Source organism: Xiphophorus maculatus, chromosome 2 (assembly GCF_002775205.1).
Source record: "Xiphophorus maculatus strain JP 163 A chromosome 2, X_maculatus-5.0-male, whole genome shotgun sequence".
Taxonomy (NCBI): Eukaryota; Metazoa; Chordata; class Actinopteri; order Cyprinodontiformes; family Poeciliidae; genus Xiphophorus; species Xiphophorus maculatus.
This window is the reverse complement of record NC_036444.1, coordinates 1,666,329-1,686,191: the sequence shown is the minus strand read 5'-3', so window position 1 is coordinate 1,686,191 and position 19,863 is coordinate 1,666,329. Positions and strand designations below refer to the sequence as shown.

Genomic DNA, 19,863 nt, shown 5'->3' with positions numbered 1-19,863 from the left:
AGCAGCCTGAAATCCCAGCTGTAGGTTATAATGCAAACAATTCTCATTTATCTGCTGAGTTAAAAACGTCCGTCTTTATACTCCGTTACTCGGCCGTCAGCCTGTCAGGTGCTGCTTGGATCTGCGACATGAGCAGAAGAAAGTCCAAGCAGTGAAACGTGTGCGTGGCAGCTCATCATGCCAGGATGTAAGAGCTGCTGGCTTCTGACAGCCTCACTCTGCCGATGTGTTCAGCTTGGCTGCCAGAAGAATCCGGTGTGGTTTTCCAGCAGCATTAATGCATCTAGCTGTAGCGGCTCGGCAGCACCGGGCCAAGCTGAGTCCAGAAAAGCTTTGACATGTCATGGAACCATTAGAGCCTCATATGAACCTCCTGGGCTGGAATAAAGACCTCACTTGACAAATAGACTGAGGAAAATGAAAGGGATGTCTGAGGATGGAGTAGAGAGCTGAGCTGCACCACCTCCGTCATTCTGACCAGGGAAAATGCAGAAACCCCATCGGTTGTGTGCTGAGGAGCTCAGCAGTTTGCTCCCATCTCTCTGCTGATTGTTGCAGCACTCTTCCAGGCTTCCTGCAGGCTGCTAATGTTCAAGAGCTGCAATTTCTACTATTTCACCGCATTTTATGATTTGATGAATGCTGCAATCTATGGTTGGAAATCTCTGCAGCATCCCAACAGTCTTAGAGGGATTTTACTTTCATTATGACCTAAGAAGACATCACTGGCATTTTGAAATGGGTCTGTAACCAAACAACGTCCATAAATTTAATAAGAAATATTTATGAATACATCAAAGTGCTGCAGTTTAAAGCTTTGCAGGTTCATAATTTTTACTGCTTTCCAAAATCTTAGAGTGAGCGCCATAAGATTGCTGTTTGTAAAGTTGTCATGGTGATGCTTGTTATAGAAAAATGATTGTGCTAAAGTCCTTATGACTGTGTTGAACTTTAGTTTCTGAAGTCACATGACCTTCTGCATTGGCCACACACATGGTTTATGATGAATCTTTATTTCTGCTGTGTTTTGAATGCCGCCTGCTGGAGCGGATCAGGTCTGCAGCTGCAGGCGTCAGATAAGCTGAATATGTTTCTTATGTCCTCGTATATTGTCTTATAAATATTGAAGTTTGTGTCTTTGGGACTAAAAGATGTTTTAAACTCTAAGTTAGAGCTAACACTATTGCTCTTGTCTTTTGCAAGATTCCTAATAAACATGGTGCTAAAATTAAGGCTATTTGATGCCCAGCAGTAGCTACTTCTTTGTCACAGGAAGCTAGATCTACTGATCTGACTAATGATAGGCCGGCACCGATAGCTGAGCGGTTCACACTGGGAAAGGAGAAGGAGACCAGTAACACACGTTAACTTTGGAGAAGCTGAAAACCCACTGGACTGACTTCTTCTTCTACTGATGGAAGTTCAATAAAGGGTCATTTTAGTGTGTTTACATTTTACAGACTAGGTTTGAAATATTCTGCTTTTAGGGTAGAATAATCCAGTCCATGTTGGAAGAGTCTTAGACTTACATTCTCAGTGTTGATGTTTTTAAAGTAGATCAAATTAAAGATGCTATTAGTAAAGTAGAGAAACAATAGCGGAAAACCTTTAGTCATCTGCTGATTCAGAAACCAACTTCATCTCTGTATGTTTATGGTTGGTGTTATGATAGAAACTTAGCCAAAAGGACACAACGTTTAATAGATGTCGTTACAGATATTGCATCTCAAACATTTTCCTTTCTAAAATTTGTGTTAAAGAAAAAAAAAGTCACTTTGGCTACCAAGGCTAATGCTAGCATATCTGAGCTAATTGCCAGAATAGGAAGGTAACCCAGAGGGTGACCAGCCTCAGCATGCTAGTCACTAGCTTCTCCAAAGTTAACGGTAGCAGTCTCCTTCTCATTTGCCAGCAGCCGTTGCTTAGTTACCAGAACCATCCCATCTTTATTCAAATATCTGGAATGGATCTGACCTCCTGCAGTAAGGAAGTAGCCACCACTGGATGTGCAGTAGTTCTAGTTTTGCCAATAATCCTTCGCTATGCTTTTAGTGTTTGATAAATAACATTTTTTCCACAACATGCTGCACAGAGAAACTTTTCACCCATCTTATGCACACCTTTCTGGTGACTCTCCACCACATTCCTGTTGTTTAGAGACGCAGCTGGTCTGTAGCAGCATCATGTGGAGCATCCTGGCTGCACAAAGCCAGAGTCAGGTGGCATGCTGCAGGTGGGGCAGACACGCCATGCTGCATCCGCAGAGGAAAATTTATGTTTGTTCACGTTTGGAAAAATTCAGAGTGTTCATATTTAGAGTTTCCACTCTTATCCTGGTAAGAAATCAGGATATTTCATTAAACTTGCACACTAGTTGGCGCTGTATTTACCTCACAACAATCTGATTCTTCTGGAATATGAAGCCAGCTGCACTGGACCGATGACCGATGTTGGATCTGCTGTCCTTTTAATGCAGGAGAGACACTGCTACAGAAGTTATAGCAGACAATGTAGCAGAAGAGAACAAGAGGAGTTTAATGAACAATTTAATTTTCTTCTTGACAAAGGATCATATTTTAAAAATCGATTTATATAGATTTAATTTAAAAACTGTCCTTCAGATCATGGCTGTCTTATTTCATGCATTCATACCTTTAAATGTGTTTAACTTCACTTCTCTTTCCTATGATTCAATTTTTGTCCCACATAATAAAAATGTGATGAATTGCATGAGGAGAACCCCCCCCCCCACACACACACACACACACACCCACACACACACTCATGCCTCCACCTTTTCTCCACCCATTTCTCCTTGAGCTAATTACGTGTGTAAATTGTGACTACCACAGGGAGATTACAACCTTGTTCGCTCGGTTTGTTATCACTGGTCATGTGTCATTTATCAAACTTGTAATTACAACACCTCCGCTCGACTTTTGCTGCAGCTTCTTTCTCACAGGGGGGCTCATTAAGCAAATTGTAGCCATCATTGTCTGAAAGGAGAGCATGATGGGGGTGCTGCTCTGTCAGAGGAGCAGGAAACGTTGGACAAGGCCTCGCCGTCTCTGTAAGGACTCCTGGAGAGACACACACCCTCCCTGACCCCTGACCCCTGCTGGTGGCCCCAGCAGCCATTCACACACACAGCTTGTGGCTGATGAAGCAGCATTGGGTTAAGTCACGCAGGCTCATCCCACACAAAGGGCTGGTCCAATTGTTCCTTTTGGCGAATGCTGCTGCCTACAAGGAGAAACCTAATGTCCACATGTGTTGTCCTTAAATACCTTTAAACATGGATGTATCGAACGCTTTGCCCTTCTGGCCTGATCCTGGCAGCAGGAGCAAACAGTCTCCCGGAGCCATCCTCTTTCTAAACTCTTCCTCCTCCTGTAGTGTTTTTTTCCTGACCGTCGATGTCGAGCCGTTCTCCAGTTCTAAAGGCAGCAACTCTTAGAGCTGTGATGACTGTCCTGCTCAGATCTTTCATTAAAATACAGATTTATTTGATTCAGTTCAGCTAAGAAATACTTTAAATTTCCCACAGGGACAGTAAATGTTCCCAATTAAATGTTGCAGCTCACATCATAAAAGTATCTACAGAGAGTTGTTGTGGATGATGATGCTAATCCAGTAACAGTCAGTTCTGCAACATATCTGAAGAGGCCCCTGACTGAAGACCATTTCTGTGTGACACTCTGAAGATTAATATTCCTAATTATCAATTGTTAGCTAGCCCTGCTAATCCACCTCTTTAGCTCTCTGTCTGGCTGTAGAGAACTACGGCTCCATGAATCCCAGAATCAGTTTTCTCTCTTGTGCTTTTGTGAATTCAGAAGTCTTTGGTTGTTGGAGCAAACTAGCTGTTTTAAATTTGGTCCATCCAGTAAATCCAGCTGCTCAGTAAAATGTGAAGTTGGCCAGTAACCAGACGGCTCTTCGCTCCTTTTCTGTTCTCACAGCAGGTCTTGATTCTCAATTAAAATTTGTTTTGCTGAAATAAATTCTTTTCCCGTTTGTCCATTCTAATGATTAGATGAATCAGACTTCTTTGTGACTCAGTATACTGTTGGTCCAGTTTGTGACGTGTTCACTGACTCAGACTGCTTTCATTACTTCATTATCATCATCTTCAAACATTGTTTAGATTTACAGTCTGGCTTCTCCTGGAGCAGAGTTCTGCTGCACGTCTCACATCAACCACGTAGAAGTCGGATAAAATGCAACATGACCTTCACGCTGCAGACGCTTTGAATACTATCAGGAACGATTTGGCTCCATGTGACACAAATTGGATTTTTTGGTGGTGAAAAGATCAGAATTGTTCCATTCAGACTAAATGAAAAGTCAGATTTGGTCTCGTCCTCCTGCTGTTCCAATTCGCCTTCATTTCTGGTTTGGGGTAGCCATGTGATCACGTTTTCTGACTGTTATTGGAAACAAAAATGAAATATTGTGTTTTCTGCTTGTAAAATGCAGAGGATCATATTTATGGACTGTGTTTTGCTCATTTAGCTACTGGTTTGTCATATATCAACGTTTTTCTGTTTGTCTCTTCTCAGCCGAGCCATTAAGACCAATCAGGACCTGCTTCCGGAGACGCCCTGGACCAACATCTTTTACGATGACTTCTGGGGAACCTTGCTGACCCACAGCGGCAGCCACAAGTCCTACCGGCCCCTCTGCACCCTGTCCTTCCGCCTGAACTACGCAGTGGGCGGCCTGGAGCCCTGGGGCTACCACGCCGTCAACGTGGCGCTGCACGGCGCCGTGACCGTCCTGTTCACCTCTCTGGCCCGCCTGCTGCTGGGCGGGGGGCCGTGGAGCCTGCTGGCCGGCCTGCTGTTCGCCTCCCACCCAGTCCACACCGAGGCGGTGGCGGGCGTGGTGGGGCGGGCCGACGAAGGCGCCGCCCTGTTCTTCCTGCTGTCCTTGCTGTGTTACGTCCGACACTGCGGGCTGCGGGGCCACGCCGGGCCCTGGCGGCTTGCAGCGTGGCTCCTGAGCAGCCTGGCCTGCGCCGCCTGCAGCATGCTGTGGAAGGAGCTGGGAGTCACAGTCCTGGCCGTAGCGGCTTTATACGACGTCTGCGTTTTCCACAGACTCAAACTGAGACAGACCATTCTGCTGCTTTACAAGGTAAAACTCTTTGCTTCTGCCTCAGAGGGAAGTTAGGTGGATCACACAGAGGTGTGTTTGCAGTGCTGGTTTGTTCTGAGTGTGTGAACAGCTGCGTCCTTCAGGGATCACTGAAACCAACCTGAACAAGCAGAACAGTGCTGATGGTTTACAGCTCTTCATTTGCTTCTGGTGGCTGATATGAGAGGAATATATTTATGTCTGGCATGCAAACAAACAAACAGCTTTTCATAATAAAAGCATGACAAAATTATATCTGAATATTTTCGGCACTTTATCTGCAGGACAAAACGTGGTGATGATATTTAGTGATATTTATCTGGATATGGTTTCTATCCAGGTTCAGTTTCTGTTTCAATATTCATATTAATGAAGGCAAAATATTGCCTTAATTACATCAGATTAATTAGAATCCAAACAAACAACACCACATGCAAAAATAACAGAACAGAAAGGCAATAAAATATTACAGGGTTGGGAAAAAGTATTTTAAGATATCAATATCAAAGGCCTCGTGTCTTTTGAGATGCTTATAAATTGATATTTGCCATGAAATATTCGCAAAAACAGTAAGTTCCTAAAAGGCACCTGATGTTCTTTAAGTTTCCTCTTGAAGCAGAGATAGGTGGCGCTCTATCTAACAGGTGATGTATTGCAGCTCTATATCCTGTACCTGATAAAACATTCTGTGAAAATGAATGTTTTCTGAAGCTCACAGTCTGCCCTGGAGCTCCACTGCGTCCCATTTATACAGCTTTGCTTTTAAAAAAAATCCTCAAAACAACACCTGATGGATTATTAACGACACTTTCTCAGTTAGCAACATAATGATGTAAAAATCCTATTTGCATTTATGTTTAAAAGTGTAAATATGTCTGAGGAAAACCAGAAAATAATGCAAATCAGGTTCACACTACGACTGAATCTTCAAATCATGGCTCCACCTCCGGCCTGTTGGGCCACATTATTGTCTCTTATTGTATTTTAAAAACTTCCCCTTAAAATGTTTCTTGCTAAATTATTAAAAATGTTTTATTATCCAGCACCAGATGTGACAACAAGACTTCAAACTTGAGTCAGCGTTCAGTCGTAAATATGAAAACTTTAGATTTGTTAGTAAAGTCTTTCTTTGACTTGAGAGTCAAATATTTACAATATTTAGAAAATATTCTAAAAATGTGTGTTGAATGATTGTAAATATTTCTCACTGTGGCCTTAGAAGAACATTTTAAAGATTTGCATTATTAAAATCATTCAGCAGATCTCAGAATATGAAGGATAACATGCAAAATAGCTGAAACTGAAGTGTGTCTGTTTTTAATGGTTGGTGCATATTTTAGATATATGTGTTGTAGAAGCTGCTCTTTGCACGAAGCTTGTGGCTTTTCCTATGTGTGTGTGTGTGTGTGTGTGTGTGTGTGTGTGTGTGTGTGTGTGTGTGTGTGTGTGTGTGTGTGTGTGTGTGTGTGTGTGTGTGTGTGTGCGTGTGTGTGTGTGTGTGTGTGTGTGCGTGCGTGCGTGTGTGTGTGTGTGTGTGTGTGTGTGTGTGTGGCTTCATGCTTTCACCACATGTTCAACAAAAGAAAGGAAAGAAAAGAAAGCAATATTCTGGAGAACTAGCTGAAATAACAAAATGTGATGGCCGTTTTATAACTCCTTGTTGCCGTAGCGCCCGGTCTGTACAGAAGACCTTTTCCCCATAAGCACCTGTCAGAAGCATTTTCCATTTTCTGCCTGTTTGTTGGGCCGTCCACATTTTCCCCCAACATATCAGATCCAACAAGATGGCTGCCCAGGCTGCTCTAAATCAGCCAATGGGAGCGAGCGCTGCTGAGGTTGGGAAAGGCTGAGAACAGAGCTGCACAATATCAGGAAAACAATCGCGATTAATCAATTATTGAAATAAAAAAAAACTAACTTAGCAATTGATGAATCATTTATTCGAATATACAAACTCTAAAAATGACCATTTGCTGAAAGAACAGGACAGTAATTCAACCAAAACTGTACAAAAAATCTATATTTTTTACATTTAAGATGAAAAACCTTAATATTTCATTTCTTAATCTAAATATTCCTCATTATTTTTTAGTATTTGCTCACTCGTGTTGCAACTCCTGAACTCTTGTGTCGTAATTTTGTAGATGTTTAACTAAAATGTTAAAAACTCAGTAGTTCATATCTTTAAAGTCGTATTTATGGTAGACGGTGATGATTGGTTATGACATCAACAAAGTTCACCAAGATTAGATCTCAAATGAAAGGGTGAATAAAATTACACCAAATCAGTCTGTTCTACTCAAAGACAAAACGTGAATTATGATCATCAGTTCTGCAAACACTGCTGCTCTCTTTCATAAAGGGGGAGATGACACACTGTGTGAGTTGTCCTTTCATTTTGGAGATCTTCCTCCTCCAATGGGAGAGAAAGTAGTTAAAGCAGAACATTTCTAAAGTTAAAATGTGATGCAGTTTGGTTCCAGTAACCTGACGTTTAGAAAACCTCCATCAGACGCAGTCATGCTAACTTCCTGTTCCGGTGAGCGAAGCAAAGAGACGCTGGTCACATGGAGGAGTGTTTCTGAACCAAACGGCTGATGATCCGTCACTGCTGCATATTCAGAGCGTTTTGCTTTCTGCCTGTCGGTGTGACGCCTGGCAGCCGATGAAGAGGAGCTGCTCTTCTGGAATCTAACTAGCTTCACTTAGTTAATTGTTTGATTAAAAAAAAAAAATTTGCATCAGGAAACGAGATACGCCTGGAGAACTTTGAGTAGATTTATCCTTTAAATGGTAATGTCAGGTCCTAAAGTATGAAAACATCCACATTATGTGATGCCTTGAAAAGAGTGTCATTATGTTGTTTACTCACAGACCTTTACTATTTTGATTCCCTCCAGTTTGCAGCTTATTAACCCCGTCATGGCCGCTTGCTGCTGCGAACTCAGGCAGAGAGTTGATGGAGTTCAAATGTAACATATTGATGCCATAATCATGCTTAATGTGGAAAACAGGCTCTTTATGAGGCTCTTTCCTGCACAGCGTTAGTTAATAGGCTCGTTTTCTGTGCAAGACACTGAAAGTCGATTAGAGTTCCTAATTTAGCTGAGGAACAAATGCAGTCAGATGGTGTTTAGCAGATACAGAGCTCTGTTCTGCATTTCTACTAAGCAGTAAAATGAATGTTAAACATGTGGAAATGACCCTGAAATGAAAGAGCTGTGATAGGAAAACAATTCCTGTTCGGCAGGCGGTCCAGTGTAAACGCCTCCGGAAAAACTCCGCTCTGTGCATCGCCTCTTTTCTCTGGAGTTTAGCATCCACTGTTCCTTTGTCTAAAGTCACATTTTTAACTGGGAGAGGAATATGTTTGTGATTTCTGGAGCGTTGAACATCAGCCGGAGAACTGAGGGGCCGACGCTTCCAACACGACCGCAGTGAAACTTCTGAAAACGCTTTACTGAAACGAAACACTCTGAAACCGTAAACTGGAGGAAGCAGATTTATCTTGTTGATGTCATGTCAGCTCCTTGCATCCATCCATTCCTGGAAAGGCTTCCATGGAAACTCCAAATATTCCTCTGTAATCATCAAAGTACACAGCAGAAAAATAATTCCCAGATCTGGGACGAGACGCAGCTGGCTCTGAGAGGAAGTCAGGCTGCATCTTTTCTCACCTCCTGTTTTCTGTTTGCACTTCTCCCGTTAGTTCAAGGTCACTGCTCAGGGTATCTGTGCGTGTGTGTGCGTGTGTGTGTGGGTGTGTGTGGGTGTGGGTGTGTGTGGGATGCAGCTGATGGAGTTTACGTAGGTGAAGAGCTCAGGTGTTTCAGAGCGGGTCGTGCCAGAGAGGCCAGACCTCAGGAACGCTGGAGAGTCTGAGAGCTGACGGAGTTCCAGATGTGAGATGTTGCAGTTTCTCTGCAATATATTTTCATTCCATGGATGTTAATCAACGGTGTCCAAAGTGTGGCTGGGGGGCTGAATGTGGCCCTCTGGATGATTTTGTGTGGCAGAGATGATCTGTAAGCAGAGGCAATGGTCAACCTTTTTTATTTCTTTTAGATCAACAAATTTTACAGACCAACTATACCATAAAATTACAAAAAAAGTTTGGTGCAACACAAGTTTCTTATTCTTTGACCAGAGTTATACATTTGTTGCTATTTTGTAATATTATATTACCACAAACATCCAGAAACTCTTTCTCAGATTTGGGCTGAGAAAACAATCACTCCCTAAAAAAATCAGCAAACTATTTTGTTTGCTTCAACAAAACCGTGCATCGTTTCAGCAGATAAAATAGTAAATATCATGAATTTTTGTGTTCAATAACAATAAACAGCCTGCAGTATCTTCCTAGAAGCCCAGAACAAATGACAACCAGCGCTAAAACACAGTTTCTGTGTTTTAGAAGCGGTAAAGGGAAACCCAGCCAGGCCGGGCGTTTTCCCTGCGACTCCACAGATGCTCCTCTGTGCTCTAATGGTTCCTGTCACTGCGTGATAGATTGAGCCCGGTGGGCTCGGCTCGCGCCCCCTGCCCTCACCCACCTGCCTCCCTCCTGGGATGCTGACTGTGTGGAAGACGCCTGCATGGTGTCAACCTGCTGAGTCTGGGTGGATCATGCAGGACAGCAGTTCACTGTCTGGAGGAACTTTATAAAAAACGACTCAATTTCAATCACACATCATTCCAGTTGATCCTAGTTATCAATCAGTTCATTAAGTTCATTTTATTATTCAAATTAGTTTAAAATGTTTCTGAGGAAACCCAGCAGAGCATCGAGTCGTTGACTTACAGCATTCACTCCTCCTGACCAGCAGGGGGCGATGGCAGACGATCAATATCGCTTACAGCAATCCCTCATACAGAGCATGCATGTGGCGACAGTAGAGAGGAAAAGCTTTCCTTTAACAGGAAGAAACCTCCTGCAGAACCAGAACCGGGCTCAGTACCAGGACCAGAACAGGGCTCAGTACCAGGACCAGAACCGGGCTCAGTACCAGGACCAGAGCCGGGCTCAGTACCAGGACCAGAGCCGGACTCAGTACCAGGACCAGAGCCGGGCTCAGTACCAGGACCAGAGCCGGGCTCAGTACCAGAACCAGTCTGCTGAGAAGACGGAGCTGAGACAAAAACAGAAACAGAAGAACTGAGAACTATTGATGTGAAAAGTATAAATTTAGCAGCAGGAGAGTGAGAGCGATTTGGTGTTGGCAGCATTATGCCAGCTGATGCAGTCCTCCAGGAAGGAACCACAGCCAAACAGAACCGGGTCAGTACTTGGTCTGGCATTAAAATCTTGATGACATCTTCAGAGGAAGATTTTTGTTGCTCCATGTTGGTTCATCATGTTGCAGCTTTTCTTACCCAGCAGTGACACTGAGGCAAAAACATGAATGTAGATTTTATCACAAGATAAAGGAAATCTGCTGATTATCGGTTCTGTTTTCCTTTTTTGTGTTGAAAGATGCTGAAAAGGAAATCACTGATGTGGCCATTAGTTCACTAAGACAACCTGACTACAGCAGGAACGATGTGCTGTTAGCTTCTATGACGCCTTTTTGCAATAAAATAGTCTTGAATCTAACCTTATAATCTGTCTTTTTAATAACAAACACACAGGGATGACATTCTCCGATGAGACGGTTCCAGCATTTCGTTTCTGCTCCAACACATTTTTCTTCCTGATTTTTTTCATTTCTTATTTAAATGATTTCTGAGCCTCTTCGTGTCACTTTAGATCTGCGGTTGCCTTCTCGCATTACATGCTCCGTTGGTATTCAGAGAGGAAGTGATGCATGAGCAGCCATGCGATGCTCTGAGGCTCACAGCAGCCTGTGTGAAGAAGCACAGCTGATTTTTTTTGGGCCACTCTGATGCAGCCGAGTGTCGCTCTTTGGCAGCTTTTCCCTTCATCTCAACGCTCACAGGACAACCTGATTGTTTTCTCTTCTTTCTTGTGAAGTTGCTGAGTTGCAGTTTTCTTCCTCAAACATTGGTTGGATTGCTCTGAGTGAAATGTGCGCTGGTCCACGCCCAGATCTAATTTCTGCTCTGTGACATGTTGGAATGATTATCACAGTGGTGAAACTAAACCACACGGGACGGTCAGGAGTCATAAACACGGACGCAGACGGTGGAAAGATCCTCCTGGAGAGAGAATCTGCAAAAAAATCATCTCAGAAGCAGCTTGTTGCGTCATCAAACATCGTACCTGTTAGCACGACATCCAGCCACGCCGGGGTGTATTATTTAGAAAAAAGTTGGAGTAATCACATTTAGTTTGTGTTTCGGCTTTCTGCTGCAGCTAAAGGAGATAACGGTGCTTTCTTTCTCTGCTTCCACATCTGGAAAATCTTCTCTCGGTCGTCAGACTCAGTGGTAATCTTTGGACACACCGGTTCAGCATAATAAGTGAGTTATTATGCCCTTGTGTGAATTTGAGTCTGCGTTTGCAGACTTGGAGAAACTTGGGTGGTGTGCCCAGAATACTCCCACAGCATTAAAGGTTTCTTTCATCTCTCGTTCTGTTCCTGTCTTTCTTTTTCCCCGACCTGCTCTGTGTTTTCTTACTGGAGCTTTTTTTTTCTCTGTGAACATCTTTGATTTACCGTCTAAACTGAAAACTGAGAATTAAAGCAATCCAGCGAGTCGTAAAAGGTTTCTGTGATACTGCAGTCACTTTTATGATGATGTTATCTTTTTATTAGCTTGTGCAGGAGCTAAAGGGAAGGTTGAATTATTTTCTTATCGTCACAAATGCCTCTTACTTTTCCACCTGGCACTGAGATTTTGTTTTGAGCAGTGGAGTGCGCTTATACAAATATTGTAGAAAAATCCTATTTAAAACTCAACATATTGAAGCAGTTAGTGAAAAAATTAAACTTGCAAAACACGTATTTTAAAAGATTTATGTCTCCACACTAGACCATGACGATGCGTCACACTGGGAATTCCACATCACTGATCCCAATAAATCTGAGCTATTCAGGAATAGAAATGCATCAAAAGCAACACACACACACACACACACACACACTTCACCAAATCTCCTCACTTTTCTCACATTTAAATGTTTTTTAATATATCAGCAAACTTGTCAAGATAAAAAACACAAGACAGTAGATTCATTTCTAAAAAATTTTGAAAAACAAATTTCTCTAGTAAACATTAGATTTTTAATTGGCACAGTAACTCTTCACATCCATCCAAGTGAGGATTTTCTTTGTCGATGTTCATAAGAAGGAAAATATCTGCTGACTTTTGTTTTTAAGCAGCTGATCTCAGGCTCTACTGGAGCAGATAGCTGGACTAGAATGCTACACAAGGTCAGTGGAGTCAGCACATTTACTTATGAAAACATAAATAAATTAATAAATTAATTATTATTAATAAATAAATCTTAGCAGGGTTTCTTTTGTAGTCTGGAAAAGTCTAGAATTTAATTTGATTTCCTTCCTTATCTTTATTATTTAATTTTTTTTTAACTTGAATAAAGTCATAGGATGATAACGAATAAATAACACCAAAATAAAGTAGTAATATTACGAGAATAAAGTCATAAAATATTAGTGGAAAAAAATTGTAATATCACAAGAATAAACTGATATTATGAAATTTAAGTAATAATGATAGAGACCAATTACCATAATTTTATATATTTATTTTACTAACATAATGACTTTGTTATTATAATGTTATTCCTGTTATGTTGATGAATGTTGCTTGGCGACGTTGCGGCAGCTGCAGGCTGCATCTTCTCCATCTTGGTTCTGATTTTTCTGCAGCCACTGGAAGCCATCACATCTCACCAGCAGCCATCTTTGTGCTGCTGGCAGAGTTCCAGTCACGTTCACCTCTCACCAGTAACAACAGCAACAAATGCTGTGGTGTCAGTGAGGCCTGGTGGTCACCCTGTAACCTGAGCCACCAGGGAAGAGAAGACGGAGGAGGATTTCGCCGTCGGACGGTCCATCAGCTCCAGCTTGGACTCATTCATGCTGCAGGAACTCACCGCCTCCACAGAGTAATCCCTGGAATCCCTGCATGCACAGGACAAACTTTTTCTGTTGACTTCTCCCCTCCATCCTGTGCTTCACAAAGCCAGCCCGCAGCACTAACCTGCTTCATCTTCCTCCTCCTCCTCCTCCTCCTCCTCCTCCTCCTCCTCCTCCTCCTCCTCCTCCTCCTCCTCCTCCTCCGCCTTGAAGCTTGAATCAGCATCCTGTCACAGTAAATTTGCAGTCGTGGTCACACAGTCTACTTGACCCTCAGAGTACAAATAAATGGGGGAAATGAAAGGCCAGAAACGAGACACACTGGGTTTATTTTTCAAACCATTACTGTGGTTTCACTCAATAAATAACTCCTCTGAAACGTCAAGGGGTTTGTGTCAACGTTGGTTTTCCATTGTCATTAAGCTCTTATTGCTCTGTCTGCTTGACTGATTTGGTTTTCAGAATAATTTAACCCCATAATCCCTGAATGTACATTAAATTGTACAAAAAATGTTAGCACTTGTATTTTTGCAGTCAAACCTACATTTAAATAAATTTGAGCATTACACCTACTGGTAGTAGAAAGCCAGGTATGGTGCACACATACCTGAATTCACAGGCATGTAAATTCATTCATAAGGAACGAAGCAGTGTTCAAACTTAGTATGTTTTTTTTTTTTTTTTAACATGTGTTATGTCTGGTATAATTATTGTCTGAGTGCTTAGATGAAGCCCAACAAATTTTCTCCGGGTTTATTTCAAATGTAATAAAGATGGAGATGGAAAAGAAAGGAATGTGGAAAAATGTTTGAAGGGGAAGAAAGAAGGAGATAAAAGTAGAGAGACAAAGAAGCTTGGAGAGAGCAAGTCTAGAATCTGCTTCTAGACCTGCAGAAAGAGAGAAAACAAAACTGAGGAACCATAGCAACAAACAACATATTCATATATAATAACTACAACACAGAGTTCATCCAACTCAGCTTTCCTGCGTCACCTCAGGTGTCCCCAGGGTTCTGTCCTGGTGCTCCTTTCCTTTCCTTTCTGACATCCTCCCCTTTGCCAATATTTTCCGTATATTTAGCATCCATTCTCATTGTTTGGAGGACGACACCCTGCTCTGCCGATCTGAAGGCTCACCTCAAACTTTCTCAAATCAATTTCTGACTAAACTACATTTTTCCTCATTGGTACAAAATCCATAAGATCAAAGGTTGACAAATTCTCTCTCACAGTCGACAGCTCCGTCGTGTTTCCCTCCCTCTGCCTGAACCTGGACTCAAACTCACCTGTTCAGGCAACATGCTCACTTTAATGCCATGTTTCATCCAATGTTGCACTGGGAGCAAATGAAGACAGATTTACAGTCTGTTTTGCATTTTTAAAGCTTTTCACTTGATTACTTTTTATATTTGACAATCTTGTAGCTTTGCAACTCAGCAGAAACCTTTGGAAAACTTTTCTCCTCACCCCTCCAGCTCAGCAGGTAGAAGGTCAACTCTTACAACAGCAGCTTCTACTTTCGGACATATTTGCCAAAAGTTTTGCTGCTCTTCCCCACATATTTCAAGCTCAGGTTTTACTAACCTCTGAGAACTTGGCAAAGTGGAGAATTTTCCATTGATCATGAGATTTTGTTCTCTTTTTTTCATGGGCTGCTCATATTTTTATCCTGCATACCTGTAGCAAACATTTTACATTCAACCAGACGTTTGTTTTTTTTCTCTCCACTGAGAGAAAAAAAACAGAATCGTTGCTCTTTTTCTTGTCGGTTCTACATCAGAAACCAGATGTTTACATACACAGTATCAAAAGATTCGTGATATTTTTATTTCTCATCAGAGTCAGGGACAGTGATCTGGATTTTTGGAGACATGTCCCTTGGTCTGATAAAATTAAAACTAAAGTTTTTGCTCATAATGATCATCTTTAGATTTAGAGGCAAAAAGAGAGAAGCTTGCCAGCCTGAAAATGTTTTCCCATCATGATGTGATTGTGTTTTGCTACAAGAGGGACTGGTGCGGGTCACAAACAAGCATGGACTTAAATGACTCTTCCAAACAGTTTCAGTGTCTCCAAGACGACCGAGTCCATGTTTTGATTCTCTCTGCATGGAGGAACGAACAAAAATTCCAGCAAACATTTGGCAACTCTTGAAAATGAGGGAAATTTTTTCTTATTATTTTAGCTTCACCAAACAGAAATATGTTTGCAAATCCCAATTGACCTAAAACCAGAAAAGCTTAGCCTGAATAAATGTTAAAATAGGAAAAAAAGTTAGTTTTTTCATACAGTTTACAGTCCATTAGAGGGAGGCCCCTGGTGACCCCTAAGTTAAAATCCCTTTGCTTAAACTTTAAGAGAGCAACTTTTACAGCATCACTCTGCGTCGTCCACAGAGTGTTTTAGGGTCGGAGGCTCAGTGAAGCGAAGCGGGAAGCTGGAATGTTGAGTGAAGGTTTTGAAAGAAATGAATCCCACGTTGGTCCAGTGATTATGGTTAATAAAATCTGACCAAGACAGCATAATCTGGCTTGTTTTACAACATCTCGGTTGGAAAGTTTCTTACTCAGATGTATTTGCTTTAGTCATTTGGGTGTAAGCTCTTCTGTTTTTTCCACTGTAGACCTTCAGACATCAGGGCAGCAGTAAAAAAACAACATTTACCAGTCAATTAAATAATTGGTTTTATTTCCAATAAACCTCTGGTGATTATTGGCTCTTTTCCAGTGATTTTCTCTTTCAGACTCGGCTGTTTGTGGACCAGCCAGATGAACTGACTGGACGGTTTCTGACGGGTTCACATGAGTTAAAAGTTTGGTCCTGAGCAGATCAAGAGGAGGTTTCTGAGGTTTCACCTCGTGACCTAAACTCAGCTTCGTATCCTAAACTGATCCATGTAGTTTCTCTGTTGCAACTGTAAATATTTGAGTTGAATTTTGGATAATTTTCTGTGGAATTTGTTCTACATTGTGCTTTCAATAGATTCTGAAAGATTTGTTCACTTTGAATATTTCAAATGTCTAAGTTGGCTTAAACACTTAAGCCAACTAAATGCACCCAGTTTAGTCTTGTGAGCTTGGTCATCCATTGATAAAGGAGAAAAGTGCTGCTCTCTGGTCATCGTGGCAACAAAATTCCACTTGGTTGAACCTGAAATTTCAGTCGGTAAAAGTTTGAGAGCCCTGTGTGATTCCATCAAGTCTGTGGCCTGTGATGGTGATGGTAGCATCAGCTAATGTAGAAACACTGAGAGTACTTTCTTTTTCTGTATGAAATTTGTAGGAAAATGTCACCAGACATAGCCAATGCCAACAGTCAGCACTGATACTGATGTTGCATGTGTTGCAGTGATGCTTAGATAATTTACTTTTAAAAATAACATATTCACAATGAAACACTGTGCTTGCAAAATCTGGCTTAAACTAATTTAATGGAAGTTTAAGCAGTGCCCAAGTTTTATTTGTGGCATTATAAAAACCAGCAAAAGGTCACATTGTTGAACCTGTTTAACAGTGAATTCAAAGCAGTTGAATAGAAATACTCTATATCACTCCTTACAACCAAAAACTGCTTTTTACTGCACTCATTAAATACTGAGGGAGAAGTGGAAGAGACAAAGGAACCAGGTGAGCTAATTGGAAGTGAGTGGGTGCAGCTGGAGAAGGGAGCAGGCAGAGGAAAATAGATGTGAAGCAGATGAGAAATATTCTGGTAAACGGAGGTGGGCACATCTCCACTAATCTGCTAAAAGTGGAGCTAGCTTTCCATCTAGTGCTTTTGCTAACTTTTAACACATTTGGCTTCCCCCTAATGCATTTTTCTAAATCAATTATAAATTGCTAAATTTCTCTGCTGTTTTCAGTTTCAGTTCAATAAAGTTCAACATCTTTATTGAAGTTTTGATGTCAATTGGAAAGAATTCTTCTAGCAGTTAAGTGTTTATATTCATGCTCTTATTTTTAAGAGTGTGAAGAGCCTTTAAGCAGCGGCTCGTTTCCTCTCTTCACGTTCTCTCTTTTTTCTCCCATAACTTAATTTAAAACAAGAAACATACCAGATCAAAATAAAACTCTGCTGGTAGAGAATAAGATATAAGCATAAATACAATATATACGGGTGCTATAAAACATGTAAATTATAATGTCAGAACTAAATTGGTGCTCAAGGATTATAGTCTTTCAAAGACGGATATAATTTGATAGGCATAAGCATTTAAATTTGATTTGTATGACTCTATATGGATATTCTATATAATTGAAGACAATTAAATATGGAAATTAGGTTTTTGTTGCAGATGCTGCTATGAATAAAGTGTCATTTTCTTCCAGATTATTCCTGTGTGACATTCTGTACCCAGAATGCCTTGCTGTAGGTCAACAGTAAACAGTTTAAAATCTACTGATATCCTGTGTGCTTGTGGTAGGTATCATTATTACCAAAGTTTGCATTTTAGCATGAGCTAAATGCCAAGTTAGTACAGTGTTTTACTATTAGCTCAAAACAATGTTGGTATAGCGCTTTAGCATTAGCTCAAAACAATGTTGGTATAGCGTGTTAGCGTTAGCTAAATACTATGCTCGTATAGCGCTTTACCGACGGCAGAACTAATGTTTATGATTATTGCTTTAGGGTTAGAGCTGCTAACCTTTTAGTTAGCCGTCCCCAGTACTGTCCAGATAGTTCCAGAGTCTGTGGTGTGTTGGACTGAAGCAGTGCAGCTGATAAAACTCCTCAGGTCCTGCGGGAAGTTAGTGCTTCCGCAACTCAGAGATGTTATGGCATCAAAAATTGGACCAACACGCTATTTTGCAGGTGATGATAATTTCCTGATGCGCGTACAGGCATATCTGGAATATTAATGACGTTTGTCAGAAATGCTATCCAGAACAAACTGTAAAATCTTATTAATGAGCGATTTTTTTATGTGCCAGCTGCTGGTAATCCTAAACACATGTTGGGAAATTAATAATTAGACTCTTATCTTGTTCAGCTTTTCCAGCCAAAGGTACTTTTCTGTGTTGGAGGATCACACCAGCTGTGTCTGATAAGGAGGAGAGATGGATGGAGAAGTTTCAGTTTGGGCTAGATTAGCTGTTCCAGCGGTTAGGGAGGAAGGACAAAAGCAGACTTCATATCCATCCATCACCTCCTCAGAAAGATTTATGCAGAGGTGGAGGGAATGTGGCGTGCTTACTAAACCTGAGCTTCCTTTGTGTTTATGTGTCCCTTCGTCTGAAGGCTTTGAAGGTGGTAATGCTGTTTGATTGGTTCCCTGAGCTCATTTTCACTTCCATTACAAGTCTATCAGTGGAAGGCAGGATCTTGATGAAAGAGCCTCTGTAGACAATTGATCTCAGTAATGATGAAGAGGAGGGGAAGGGTCAGACGTGCCATTTCTTTCTCAGGATTCCTGCTCAGGTGCTCACTGGAGTGTGAGCCAGACATGGCTTTGCACTTTGATGGGCTTGTTAGATGTGTTGTGTGATGGATTGCTCTTAGGAGACTCTTGAAAACCTGCTACATGTGTGGTGCACAGCACAGTGGCCAATTATCTGTAAAAAAAAACCTGTGCATGTTCTCTAAAATGTTTTCTAAACTAATTACATTTCCACTTTGCTGCAACCTTTGCTCAGAACAAACAAGGTGCTGTTGGAAAAAACACAGCCACAGCTAAAAGAGGCGGGAACGCGCTCAAAGCAGGGTTTCCCTTAATTAGCCTGTTTTGCATTTCTCCAAGGATTTTTTGTCCGCATGCCAAATAAAGCTTAAATTATATCAGTTTAGAACTGAATGTGCTGGAAGCATAGAAGAGATGAAAAAAGTGTGTTCTCAACCTCCCTGGGGTTTCGCTAAACCACTTATTTCAGGCTAAACTGGATTATTGACAAAAGACACAAAGCTGGACGTCTTGAGTTTTCATGCATAATGGGGGCTGAAGCTCCAGGCTGGTGGTTCAACTGATGGAAATTTAACTGGAAGATGCACAAGATTATTTATTCATGAGAAAATACACGTCTTGATTGTGTTGCCTCTGTAGTTTGTGCCTCATTACACTCCTGGAACAATGCAGGCAGTCTATTTTTTGCTGTCACCTTTTATTTTTCTTAGGAAGTCGGAGCGTTTGGTGATTTAAGCCTTGAGCAGCAGCACTGAGGTCACAGCTACGGACTGAAGTGCAATCACAGGGTTGTTTTATGTTTTCACTGAAGCCCAGAAATGTTCTTTTCCACAAAGAAAACCCAAACGTTGAAATGCAGAAGAAGAATTTTAAGCAAAACGTGACATGTGGATGCAGTTAGGATGGCAGCGTTTGAGTGTGCACAGAGTCTGGAAAGAGTGGGGATGACATATCTGTTCATCGCTGAGCCAAGTTGGAGTGAGCATGTCCTGGGGTGATTCCAGTGGATCACCAGTGGATCCCAAACAGGCAAACACGCTTAATTCAAATAAAAACGCTGGTTATGGCTTCTCTCATGGTTCTCATCACAGCGGCAGCTGAACAGACCTGCAGAAATGAGTCACAAACTCAACAGAGATCAGGGTGTTGTGTGATTCATGCTTGGTTTTAGAGAAACGTTCTCCAGACTGACTGGATTCCCCACAGTTGGGTTTCCTGTAAGCTGCTGTTTGGAGCTGCCAGAGGTCCTGAGATCCAGGTGAAAATCTCAGTAAATCTGAGGCGCAGCAGGACCTGGCGTCCAACGCTGTCCCATAAGCATCT

At 41.6% G+C, this 19,863-nt stretch overlaps 1 protein-coding gene across 1 annotated transcript in view; it reads left to right on the top strand.

Annotated features, from left to right (window-relative positions):
* The window catches only part of LOC102226718 (transmembrane and TPR repeat-containing protein 2), a 91,524-nt gene that overhangs the window by 39,846 nt on the left and 31,815 nt on the right, over positions 1–19,863 (top strand). Inside the window, exon 2 of the mRNA XM_023348459.1 lies at positions 4,563–5,139. Coding sequence (XP_023204227.1) covers positions 4,563–5,139 — 577 coding nt within the window. The remainder of the gene's footprint in view (positions 1–4,562; positions 5,140–19,863) is intronic.